Source organism: Phoenix dactylifera, unplaced genomic scaffold (assembly GCF_009389715.1).
Source record: "Phoenix dactylifera cultivar Barhee BC4 unplaced genomic scaffold, palm_55x_up_171113_PBpolish2nd_filt_p 000283F, whole genome shotgun sequence".
Lineage (NCBI taxonomy): Eukaryota > Viridiplantae > Streptophyta > Magnoliopsida > Arecales > Arecaceae > Phoenix > Phoenix dactylifera.
Genome location: NW_024067767.1, coordinates 57,063 through 70,293, shown reverse-complemented (window position 1 = coordinate 70,293; position 13,231 = coordinate 57,063). Strand labels below are relative to the sequence as shown.

General features: G+C 42.8%; 1 protein-coding gene across 3 annotated transcripts; it reads right to left on the bottom strand.

Moving 5' to 3' along the window:
• Positions 1-2,459: 2,459 nt before the first annotated feature.
• LOC120103954 lies at positions 2,460-7,029 on the bottom strand. Of its 3 annotated transcripts, none has more exons than XM_039117868.1 (7): positions 6,615-7,029; positions 4,730-4,981; positions 4,431-4,604; positions 4,107-4,213; positions 3,415-3,776; positions 3,272-3,337; positions 2,460-3,168 (listed from the first exon to the last, which is right to left on the bottom strand). In XM_039117868.1, exons 1-7 carry the CDS (start codon positions 6,795-6,797, stop codon positions 2,810-2,812), a joined length of 1,503 nt encoding a protein of 500 aa, XP_038973796.1. In that variant the 5' UTR covers positions 6,798-7,029; the 3' UTR covers positions 2,460-2,809. The 3 variants fall into 3 exon arrangements, with proteins under 3 accessions (XP_038973796.1, XP_038973797.1, XP_038973798.1); XM_039117869.1 differs by having other exon boundaries at positions 2,460-3,165; XM_039117870.1 differs by having other exon boundaries at positions 2,460-3,129.
• Positions 7,030-13,231: the final 6,202 nt, after the last annotated feature.

Genomic DNA, 13,231 nt, shown 5'->3' with positions numbered 1-13,231 from the left:
AGGAGTGATGCCTTGCAGTGGCTGTTTTGTTATCAGCCTGACTTATATGACTATCCTGCCAATTTAGTGTTACATACAGAGAGTGTGACTCTGCTATGTACTTACTTTAATGATCATAACTTTTGGACCAATAGACTGAAATTTATCATTATATTTATTCAGAAAATGTTTATGCGACTCATAGGATAGGGGCTCCCCTCCCCCTCCCAACTTACCGATCTTTTGTACTCTGACTCTCATAGATGTATCTATATAAGGAATGTATAATATATCCATCTTAACAAAAAAAAAAAGCTAGAACACCTCACTCATATGACACATCTTGGTGATCTTGATTAGTTCACAAGTTGACATATATGTGCCCGCAACTCATCTTTATTGCATGGATGTTTATTAGGTGCACATGAATATTCAAAAATTTAAATTTCTATCCATCTACACATTTCTTTCTATTTTTTTTTTATTTTGCATCACTAAGAACCTTTTTTTTTCTTACAAAAGAGCAATACTCTTAGGAGCTTGCTTTTTAATTTTTCCCCTTGTGTCGATAATTTCGACTCGTAAGTCTTGTGGCCACACCATATGGATGATGCAATACTCTCTTCACCTATCAGGCCAAGTAAGATTGCAAATGAGTTTGGTTGACCTATGATCCAACCCGACCCAATCCGTTTAGGTCCGATATGGACCCAATTTAAGGACCCTTGGAGCTAGGTCAGGTTTCAAATTTGGATCTGTTCCACATTTGGAGTCGGATCTAGGTTTATTGAGTTCTGACCTGGCCTGATCTTATTGCTATATGGGTCTAATTTGGGTCTTCTGACCTATTATCTGACTTGAACTGACCTGACCCAAACCCAATATACATGTAAACCCGAGGTCGGAGAGGGTGGTGTTAAGCCAGTCTACCATCTATAGTCTACTCTCCTCCGGTTCCAATTAGAGATTAGTCCTAAATAATGGTGGCATCCATCACCAATTAATTGGTTTGAAATAAATGGGGTTATCATCCTGCCAATCCAAGCTTCTTGTTTGATTTTTTCACATAACATAGGAGAAGTTATAGCAAACTAGATAATCAAATGATGTCATTGGATGGAAAGTTTCACTTTTAGATGGTAGATTGATAGTGTGATTGACTTGACATTCTATCCATACTTTATTTTAGTCTATTAGATATTTATAAACATAATAATTCGTATAGTCTATTGAGAATGCTCAATTTTTGGAACACTTTTCAATTATTTTTTAACTTTTGTTCGGAAAAAATACCACGCCAAATGTATCATAACATGTTTTCAAAGAGATATCCATATCTTATGATGAACTTAGAATTTTCTTTTATTAAAATTTTACTCTTTCATTTTTGAACTCTATGTGTGAACTAGACCCATTCAGATTCGAATCTTTCAGATTGGAACCCGGTTATACATAGACTCGACCCAACCTGAACGATCCGTTGGGTCAAAAATTTTAGTCATGGATCTGACCTGACCAATCTAATCTTCTGTCGGGTTGGATCTAAGTCCAACATTAAAACCCAAATAAGAAACCGGGTTGGACCAGATCAGCCCCCCGCCACTGCTGTCGGGCCAAGAGTGTTTGACACAACTTGGATACCAGATTTGCTATGCTGCACAAACCACTTCAAAGATACAAATTCAAAGATACCGGCCAAGTTCATCATACTGTGTATTATTCAACTGCCGGCCCTTTAAAATATTATAAGTAATGCAAGCATTGTTCCTACTTGTCAGCCCAGAGGTTAAAAAAAAGAACGATATTGACATTATAATTTGAATGGCCTAAATGAAAAAATGGAATGAGGAGCTACCCTTCCCACCAAGTACACATTTCGATGAATGGTCTCAGTGAAATCAGATAGAAATAGAGCTTGGAAGTTTTTCAGTTCTGCAAACTTGGGGTACTCATCGCCGTCTTTTGAATCCATTTCGCTCTTACAATATTCATCACACAATCTCCTATTTCCATGCATCTAAACAACCAGTTTCATAGCACTGAGAAGTGAGAACCAAGGCATTTTTCAATGTTTGGGAGACTATGCTTGCTCGCTGCCATGGCTAATCTTCATTCTTCATAAAGATCAGTCAAGATAAAGTTTAGTCAGTGCTGTGATGTCATTTTAGTGTCAAGAAGGTAAAATCCTTTTATAACAACAGTCTTTCAGATATCGATCAAATTAAAAGCCAATAGCAAAAGCTCATATTCAAAAGCTCAAGCACTCTGCTATAGTTCTATATGATGATGCTTCCAATGGTGAGAACTAAATCATGTCGAACGGCATCATAATTCAAAATAAATACTTTCTTGTCATTCGAAGCAAATATCCAGATCCAGTCCATTCAGCCGAACCCTCTTTCCCAAGCAGTCAGTTGATTTGCACACGCGCACACACAGAGAGAGAGAGAGTATAACCATGCAAGAGAAAACAACCAGGAAATAGAAACGCATCAGTAGAATAACCTGTTTGGTGCTTCTACTGGCACAGTACTAACGGCAGTCTGAATGTTCTGTTGCGACAAAAACAAACGCAGAAGAAATTGAAACAAACCAGGAAACAGTTCAGCAAGTTGATGATGAAGACTACTGGATTCTGCCATGAGAACTCTTTTCTTGGCCAAGCCTAATGAAGGTTTGATGATTAATTGTAGGTGCCATGGGAATTAGTCATAGAATGGATTAACTGCTTGGAGTCCCTTGATTCCAATGGAGACTTTGTGCCATCGGTGTTTTGGTTACCATCATCCAGTTCATTTGAGGATTGCGGTTGTGAATCTGGTGGTGCTTCTTAGTAAATGACTGACCCAATAGATTTTACTGAAGAAAGAAGCCTAGAGTCATCAGCAGCAAATGCATCCAGATCATCTGACTCGCTCATTAAATGCTCCTCGAGTGATTGACCTTGTCTCGGGACATGGAAATTTTCTGTTTCAGCTGTATGAGTTAATAAGGTATTAGCAGAGACTCGCCCAGGAAGAAAATTAGGAGCTGGAGTCGCGCAGGTGTCCCAGGGTAGTTGTTGGATTTGGCGCTCGCTTATGTCATCGACCCTTCTCAAACTTTGAATGTCTTGATTGCAAAGCTGAGTCATTCTGTTCAGGGTAGAATCTGTTGCAGAGTTGCCATTGTTAAGTGCAAAGTTGTCTGCTACATTGAAGAAAGAAAGAAAGGGAAAAAAAATTCTTAGCAAGAGCTCATGGTAGTAGAATATCACATAATGAAATGAAAGACTAATGAAGAAATGATTTACCCAAGTAGGATGTCATTGGATTCAAAGAACTTGCACCTTGATTCATAGTTGGTAGGCACTCCATGACTTGAAAAGGAAAAGAAAGAAACAATTAGCATCCTCATCTCACTAGATTAACTCCGGGTTAAATTAAGACAAATTACCTGAACTTGGCGAATTCATTTGTATAACTCTGGGTGTTGGTGTCAGCAGTGAAAGTGGATGGTTGGCACCAACTGCTGGATCAAGAGATTCAAAGGTCCACATGTGAGTAGGAGCACTCCCTTGATTGTCAATATGATTCAGATGAGGTGGACACCAGTTGCTGGATGGTTGATTTGAAATAGGTGGAAATTTTGGTGTGAGCATGCACATATCTTGCATGTCGCTATTAACGGTTTCAAAAAACTGAGAATCATGGCTTCCAAAAACTTTCTGACTCAACGTAAGTAGCCGATGATCAGAACGTAAAAGCCTTTCATAATGTTTCTCCAAAGTTCCTTCTGCAAACTCAAGATAGTGCCTCCTGAAGGAAATAAAAATAAGAAACAAGCTATGAGAATATTACATGAACTTTACTAAAGAAGATATTATTCTGTTTTTGTTTGTTCTTGATAATTTCAGAAGCTCCTATAGATGTAGTTTAACATGGACTAAACATTGAAGGACTGGAGATCTGAATCGAAGGATTTATCTACTTCATCAATAAAAAAATACATTCCTCTCTCTCTCTCTCTCAAAAAAAAAGAAGTATATTTCAACAAATATGGAAATATTTGAAGGTGTAAAATCCATTGAAAGGCTTAGCAAAATGACAGAGGTCCAAGAAAGTGACGTAAATGTAATTTTTATGTACCTGTATGTGGTTGCATTCCCACTGGTAAAATCAGAACAAGCTTCCCAATTAGTATGCTTTCTTGGCTGAGGATTTACCTCTTTAAAGAACATGGGCTGCTGCCTTAACTGCACTAGGTACCAAATATCTTAGTTATCAAACCCAAACAAATATTCCAAATTTTGTTATTAAAAGAATGAAATCATTAAGAAACTTCAAAAAGCCATCCAAAGCCAAGAATTAGTTCAAAACATGTCTAAGACAATAAAAGTAGTCTATGGAAAAAGAAAAAGTAGCAAAAGTAATCAATAAAATGAGAATATATGTCTAAGGAAAACATCTAACCTCAACTTCCAGAATGTCTGGTTGATCCCGTATGAATCGTGCTCTGGTTGCTGAGATATCGGTCCATTGGATCTCAATCTTTTTTTTCAATCTTTCTTCTTGTATCTCCCAAACAAGTTTTCGCCTAGCATAGTAAAACTTAGCTACAATATCACCTTCATTTCTTGACTTCCTCTAAAATTATGAAACATAGTTTAAAAAAAAATTGTTAGATGCTAAGAAGAAAAACTAATTAGAGCATTTGGTTTTGAGCATTTGCTTTTTCTGAATTGTTCTATCAAGTCAAGACGTAAGATTACCTCCCAACAGCCGATCTTGAGTTTTGTTGCAGGAAAATTTGAAGCCTTCCATTTCATTAATGTGGGTTGGATGTTATATTCATCATTTCTGGTCTGTTGTTTTTCTATACTAGTACCCGAAGTTGGTCCATTAAGAGGAGTGGTCTTCTTTTGAGATAGCTTCCTATCAATGAGATCCAAGAAAGATGGAGTTATGCGTAAAATCAAACCCAGAGGACTGGGTTCCTCTGTCTTGTCAGTGCATGGACCTATCTGCATAGATTAAAAATAAATAAACCAGTAAGAAAATATCGCCAAATAGAAAAGACAAGATACATTTAGAACTCCATAAAAAATTAGCTTTGTAAAAAATATTAGTTTCTAACAAAAAATAACCATAGGGACATTAGAAGGAAAGCGAACTCGATTTCATGCAGTCAATTGCTTCAGGGTTAATCTAGTTCAAATGCCACTTGCAACTCTTGTAATTCAAGTAATTATCTATTAAAACATCACTATACCTCCTTCGATCTCAAACTGGAACCTGTTAATGTAACCTCATGATAAACTTCAAACCAAACTACCTAAATATGTGCAAACACACTACTAGATTATACCTTTGTTCTCTTTTTTTTCTTTCTTTTTTGAGATGAAGGGAGGATTAGCCACCCAAAATTTTATTTAAAAAGATAATAACAGGGTCAGCTTTGATAACAGAGTGAAAAAAAAGAACTGAACAGGTTCCAATTCTGACAGATTAATCATTAGAGAGAAGAGATAATAAAACAAGAGATGCAGCAATGAGGTGAATCTGCCAATAAAAGTTGTTGAAGTCTGTCGACGAAAAACAACCAGGATGCTGAAACCAGTCCATAATAAAGCCAACTCTGAAGGTAAATAAAAACATGAGACATCTTTGGGTAATGGAAGCCAGAAATCCACTTCAATGAAAATTTAGTCTTCTGAAAGTGCAGGTGGAAGCTCTTTTACTTTTGTAATTACATAGGGATGACCAATCATTAAATAGATGGAGACATCTTAAAGCTATAGCTACCACAGAAGATCGCTTATTAAGAAAAATTCTAGAATTTTGTTCCTTCCAACATGACCAAGCTATGGCCGCAGTCAACATAAGAATGATAGACTAAGTAGGCTTAGAGAAATTTCTATGCCTCCAGTCAAGACAAAGAAATTCAAAAGAGTATTGAGGGAGGAGCACACCTAACAAAGAGCAAATTGTCTTCTAAAACGTTGAAAAGGAGTATTGAGAGAACAAATGATCAACAATTTCAGGCCCATGATTACTATCAATATTGATCTGTTCCACTCTAAATCAACATAACTAAATTGACTTGCTTTAGCCTAACCAAATTTACTTCCTAATCTCTGTCTTGCTAATGTAGGCAATATAACACTTAAAAAAATTTCAAATAGAGATCTAAACACAACTTAGGGACAACACACATTCCCTAAATGAATCTAATTTAAATTATTTACCGTTAGCGCATAAAAACCTCATTGATACAAGGACAACTAGGTACTTGCTAGAGCCACGGAAATACCAAAAGATGGAGGTATTAATTATTTTCACATGATTCACAATTCAATGATGGTAATGGAGCTTAACCTTGGCTATAATGAGTTATATTTCGTTAAATATACATTTTGCACTTAAAACAAGTGTATTATGATGAAAACATAGGTTATTTTCAAAATAAGGATAGAATATCCAGAGTAGCTAGAATATATCTCCTCATTAGCACATCTGAGAAAGTTCTCACCAGTACATTGCCTTTTTAATGCAAGTTATTTTTTGACTTATACCTATCATTGTTATCTTTGGCAAGTTCTTGATGGCCGGATAAAAAAGGCCATTTCTTATACAATTTTAGAAAAAAGAACTGACCTTCTGCCTCTTGGAATTTGACTCTGGCTCTTTGGGCCTATCTCGAGGTCTATTCTCTTCCTCAACCATGCGAGGACTCTCAATCTCATCAGAAGCAAGCACATTATCGAGCCAACTATTAAAGCTCCCCTCTTGCTCAGCCCATTCAACACTTCCTTCTAACCCAACACCTTCATCCATCATCTCCTACAAAATTAATGAATAATATATTTGGGAGCAAAAACGAATAACATCAGACTATATCCATATTCCAACCTACATAAACCAACAAATCCTAAAGTATTCAATCTAATGTAATGAGATTAAAAAAAACGCAGAGAAAAGAAAAACCTTTATATAAAAAAATTATTTTTTTAAGCACTATTGCCAACAGTACCAATGGTAAAATCCATCACAGTTTTCAATCCGATTAAGGTACATCTCATGCATATGAGATGTTTTAAACAAAAAAAACTATAGATTCCAAGCTATCCACCTAAGAGGTTCAACCACAAGAACAATTTAATGAGATGAAATTAAATTATAAAATAAATAAAAGCAGATACAAGAATAACCTAAGCAAATACTGAAGCTACTCCCGATGACAACAATCCAATCTTCGCATCTAAGTTATCTACAACCCAATCCAGGGTCTAACAAAAACAAACATGAAAAGAATATCTGATGAGATGAGATAAGTTTAGAATTGAAACGACAGGAAACGGGGAGAAAAAAAAACAACCTTCTTTAGGTTAAGCAACTCGCTCTCCAAAGGATTGTAAACGAAAAGGAAACAAAGGAAGGAGAGAAGAGCCGAAGGGGAGGAAAAGGAGCTCTGTTTCAAAAAATCTGGGGAGGCCGTTTTACGGAAACAGAGTCCTTTCAAGGGAACGAAACGAAGGAAGCGGGGAGGGGGGTAGTTAGTTAGGCTCGTCGAAGCTCCTAGTTGATTCCCATTGGACGGTGCCACGTGGAGAGCGGCGGCGCCGTGCGGATCCGATGACGAGGCAGACGGATTACATTGAAGCAGTGCAAAAGCGGCGACATCCTCCGACTTCCATGCAACCAGTTGGAAAGGAAGGACGACATCCGCCGACTTCCATGCGACCAGTTGGACAGGTGGCCTAGTTACGAGGTCTCTCATCGTTTACAGTTGGGATTCCTGGGTTTTGATTAAGGGGTTGCAGGACTTACTTTTGCTTCTGCTCTGTATGCATGCCACCTGTCCATTGTTAAGTAGCGGGAAAAAAAAAAAGCTGCAACCAATACGCAGCCAACCTAACAAACTGAAGAAATTATATTCTAGGGGGCATGCACCACCTACCATAATCAGAGCTGTCTGTTTATATAGTGATGCATCGAGATGAGTACTTGAAGAACGGAGCCCATAGAAACAAGAGGTTAATTATAATTGCTGGCATGCACGACCACTTGGTGCATGCAGTGTAAGGTATAATTTCTCACGAAATTGGCTTGCATATCCAGGTTTGTCCTAAGTTATATTGTTTGTGATTGAAGTACGGAGCCCATAAAAACAAGAGATTGTGATTGCATCAAGATGGGTGCTTGAAGAATCGAGCCCATAGAAACGAAAAGTTGTGATTGCTGACGTGCATGACCACCTGGTGTACATGATTTTTCAAAAAATTGGCTTGCATATCCAAGTTTGACCCTAGTTATATTACTTATGATTGTGATTTATGCTAACTTGTATCTTAATTTTATCCAGATTTTTTTTGAAAAATGTAGATATGCTAAATCTTTATTTGGCATTAAGGCTGCAAATGGGTCGGGTCGACCCGAGATCCGACCCGACCCGAATTTTAGGACCCGTGGGTCCGGGTCGATTCTAAAATTGGATCCGAATCATTTTTTGGGTCGGCTCTGGGTTTATCGAACGGATCCGATTCGACTCGAATGGATCCGAAGAGAGAGAGAGGGGGGGAAGCAAAAGAGAGTTTTTTTTTGTGTGGGTCATAGCACTCTTCGTCCATCAGGATTCTCTCTCGATCTATTACACTGTCGATACCTTTGGTGTCTCGGTAGCTGGCTTTTTTTTTTTCTTCTATTTTTTGGCTTCTGTTTTTTTTAACTTTCGCAGGGAGGAAGGGAGGGAACACTGAACTGAATATGGGTCATGTGCCAGTTTTCTGCAATGGAATTGGATTTTGGAAGAAGGTCTGGGATTTTTTTATCCTCGTGAGAGGGGAGCAGGGAGACACCAAGTTCCGTCCAATCAGTCATACGGACAAAATATAGTGTGATATGAAATTTGGCTTGTAGACCGACTTAGTTAGTAGTCATGGTTCTATCTGTTCTGACTGGAGGTCAATCGCAAGTCTTTCAAAGTCATGGGTCATCCAGCACCTCTTGATATGACCAAATTAGATTTGCCCAAATTCTTTCCTAAAAGTAAAAAAAATTGAACCCGATTCGAATCCGAATACGATCCAACTCGGACCTGATCCGACCCGGTCTTCAACCAGGTCGGATCTGAATCCAAAATTAGGACCCGAATAAAAAATAGGATCGAATTGGTATCATCCAGGATCCGACTCGATGCGACCTATTTGCACCACTATTTGGCATGTTTTATGTACGGGTGTATAAGTTTTTTTTCTTTTTGTTCAACTTCAGGTTCACAAGATGCATTATAAGTTCTTTGTTATTTGTTAGGTAGGGGTATTGATTTGACGCTTGAAAACATATCTCCACATTTCTAATGGATCTCATGATATATGTTGATTATTAAAATCGATTATTTTGTTGTTCAATGTATTGTTTCATTGTTTATGATCAAATTTTATGGAGTGATACGTGAGCATGACTTGCACTTTGACAATATATGTTGATCATTTGTTTGGATTCAAGGAACCTGTTGCTGGAAACTAGACCCGGGGGCCGCCGCGAAGCTGGGGAAGGAGGAGCTCCGCTGCTACAGGGGGCGGACGGCGGTGCGCCGGCCGGCCGCGTCCTCCACTGGCGGGGCGCTGGTCCTGCAGGAAAAACCGGTGGCCGGGCTCTCCGGCACCGGCCCTCCGATGCTTAAGTCAGAGGGGGAATATCTGGAGAGAGCAGGAGGGAGAGAGTATGCGGAGAAGACAGCATCAATATGTGGATAAGGTGAAGAGATTTGATGTCATCAATTGTGTCTGTGCTTTTTACTTCATGTGTTCTTTCCCCTCCTCTCTTTCGGAGTTTTTCCGGTGTGTGTTTTTCTGTCCCCTCTCTTTTCCCCCAGGTTCCCTTTTATAGTGGGATTTTGTGTTACCGGGGAATTTGTCCCTTTCCGTCATAATTGGGCACGATTTGGCCCATTAATGGCGTAGTGGAGAATGGGACCGAATCAGGCCGGAACCAGGGAGTTGTCACGGTCGATCGGACCTGTTGGAGTGGTTGAACCGCCGGCCGTGGTGGGCCTGGGGTCCGTGGATGGTAAGTGCATTAATTGCTGAATGAACCGGCGGTCAGGAAGAGCCATACGCTCTGATGGTTCAGTGATCCGGAGATCGTCTTGAGCCGTGTTCATTAAATGACTGAGTGCATCGGAGACTTGAAGGGGTCTCGTGCATTAATGACGAGTCGTGCCGAATGCCTGCGGAGATCTTATGCTTTGATGGCTTGAAGATAGCGGCAGGCTAAATACTTGGTTAAGGCATCGGCTCGGCAGGGGTGCCGAGCCGAGCTGGTCGCCCAATAGGGCGCCCTGTGGCGGGGCTGCTTTTGAGTACTCCTGGCCGGCGCCCTTTGAACGAGCACCTCCTAGCCGAGCGCCTTTATTTGGCGGTCTCCGGCCTGCGCTCTTTATTTGAGCGCTTTTCTGGTCGGCGTCCTCTGGTCGGCTCTTTCTAGCCGAGCAGCTTTACTTTGGTGATTCTAGTTGGGCGCCTCTTCCTGGCGCTCTTTCTGGTCGGCGCTCCTTAGACGGACGCTTTCCTGGTCGGCACTTTCTAGCCGAGCGTCCTTCGGGTCGGCGCCCTTCGGCCGAGCGCCTTTCCGGTCGGTGCCCTTTGGCCGAGCGCCTCCGTAGCAGTATGACTTGGGGTTTTCCCCCCAACACTACCCCCCGACTTCCGAGTTCCAGCTGGCTACCAGCTGGAGCGCGGGAAGTAGCTTTGTTGGGTCATTTCGGTTTCCAAAAAATTTTTAATTTACTGCGCGTTTTGAATTATCGGAAGCTTCGAGGTGTCTTTAATAGGCGGCGTCTCTTGTTTCCCGAAAAAGCCTCATTATTGGGATACTTTTTGCAAAGCGTCCTCGTATCGTGGGCTCATGATGGGGCCGCACGATCTTCGATTGCGGACGCCTTTCCGCACGATTCGATGGGGCGCTTCGTCGTTCGAAGCGCTGGCCTTAATTGAATGCGTCGTTCTGTCTTTTGGACCGACACGTGTCACCATCCTAAACAGGATACAGCGTCTTTCGCTGATCCAGGCCGTTGGGGAGGTCTATATAAACCCTCCCCCGGCCTTCTGTCCTCTTTCTATTGCTTCCTGCTTCCAGTTCCCTATTCTCCCAGTCTTCCTCAGACCGAAGTCTCTTTTTTCCGGCATCTTCCCCAGGTCCCTCTTCTTTTTGATTTCTTTTTCCCTTGTAATGGGTTCTCTTCCCAGTGAAGTCGTGTCCACTATGGGTGTCCTGGAGGTCGAGATGACCGAAGAGTGGTTTTTCCCTCTTCATGGGTTCCGTTTGGAACCCGCCAGGCAAAGGGATCGGATAACCGATCCTCCGGTAGGCCGGATCGGAGTGCACTCGGAGTCACTCTGGGCCGGCCTCCGATTTCCTCTTCACGGCTTCGTGAATGAGTTGCTGGCGGTATGCCAGTTGGTTCCGGCGCAGCTCACTCCGAACGCCTGGAGAACAGTGATGGGCTTCCTGTCACTGTGTTTACTGCAGGGGATTCCTACCTCTGTCAACGTCTTCCGGCGACTTTTCATTTTTAAGTCGAATCCGGGAGACGGGGAGTGGCTTTACATCGCCTTTCGGGCGGGTCGGCCACTCTTTCATGGTGCCCCCTCGTCCATTCATGGCTGGAAGGAGAAATTCTTCTTCCTGGGCTCTGAACGGTCCTGGGGGTTTGACCCCAGGTGGAGGCCGGCCTAGCTTAAGTCCATCAACAGGCCCCCCCAGCTTTCTCAACGTGAGCAGGGGATCCTCGACACCATCCGCGGCCTCGGGGACGGGATCTTGCTGAACGGTCTCATTAGCGAGGACGCTCTGGTGAACGTGGGCCTGAGCTCGGCACGTCCTCAGGGTAAGGATAGTTACAGCAACTTTTTATTTCCTTATTGTTCTAATGTTCTAATTTTGTTCATCTTTGCAGACATCGCAAAAATGGTGACCAAAAGCGAAGTCCTTTACGCCCGCTTCCAGAAGAGGGCAGCTGAGCTCTCGGGGGAGCCTACCGAGCCGAGGAAGAAGCAAAAGGTCTCGGCGACCTCGACTCCCTCGGCAGCAGTGGTGACCGAGGCGGGTCCTTCCCGCCCTGCGCATCCCGAGGCGGGCCCTTCTCAGCCCGCGCGCCCCGAAGCTGATCGGAGGGAGGGCGCGGATTCCGGGGGCTCGGGCTCCAGGGCGGCCTCGGTGGTGCCCTCATGCCCGGCGCCCTTGGCGCAGAGTCCTGGTCGGCGGGACGCTTCAGTCGCCGACCAGGGGAGGAGTCCCGCGGGTGCCGTGCTTGCACGCCCCGCGATAGTTGTGCGGCGGTCAGATCGGCCGCTCGCCCGACCCCAGCCCCTTAGCTCCCAGCCGGGGAGCAGTCAAGGAGCCTCGGGGTCGGCTCCACCTAGGCCAGATGACGCTGGCCTCCCGGGCCCATTGAGCTCGGAAGAACGGGTGCCCTTTGCACCCACCTGGTCGGTGTTCGAGGGCGATTCGGCCCTCGAAAACCCTCAGGTAGCGCGCGAAGTGTTTCAGCTCGCGCTGCTTCCGGCCGACCGGGCCATGATGCGGTCCATGAGCTACAATGCTTTCATGGACGTAGGGGTGGCAAAATATGACCCGACCCGCCAACCCGACCCGTGTTCGACCCGCCATAAACAGGTTTGGGTTTGGCCTAAACAGGTTCGGGTCGTAAACAGGTCGACCCGTTTAACCTGTTTATTAATTGGGTCGGATACGGATTTTAGATGTCTGACCCGTTTAAACTGTTTAACCCGTTTAACTGTTGGGCAGGTTAAACAGGTCTAAACAGGTTAAACGGGTTAAACAGGTTAAACGGGTTAAACAGGTTAAACGGGTTAAACAGGTTAAACAGGTCTAAACAGATCTAAACAGGTCTAAACAGGTCGGGTTAGACAGGTTAAACAGGTTAGGTTGGACAGATTAAACAGGTCTAAACAGGTTAAACGGGTCAGGTTGGGCAAACAGGTTAAACAGGTCGGGTCGGGTTGGGTAAACAGGTTACCTGTTTATTAAACAGGTTAAACGGGTCGGGTCGGGTTACCTGTTTAATAAACAGGTCAGGTTCAGGTTTGTAATTCCTGACCCGTTTAATAAACAGGTCGGGTTCAGATTTATAGTTTTCTGACCCGACCTGTACTTGACCCGACCTGTTTATGCCTGACCTGACCCGATTGCCACCTCTACATGGACGCTACCCGCTGCAACGCCGTCCGGGTAAGTAAAATTTCCCTCTT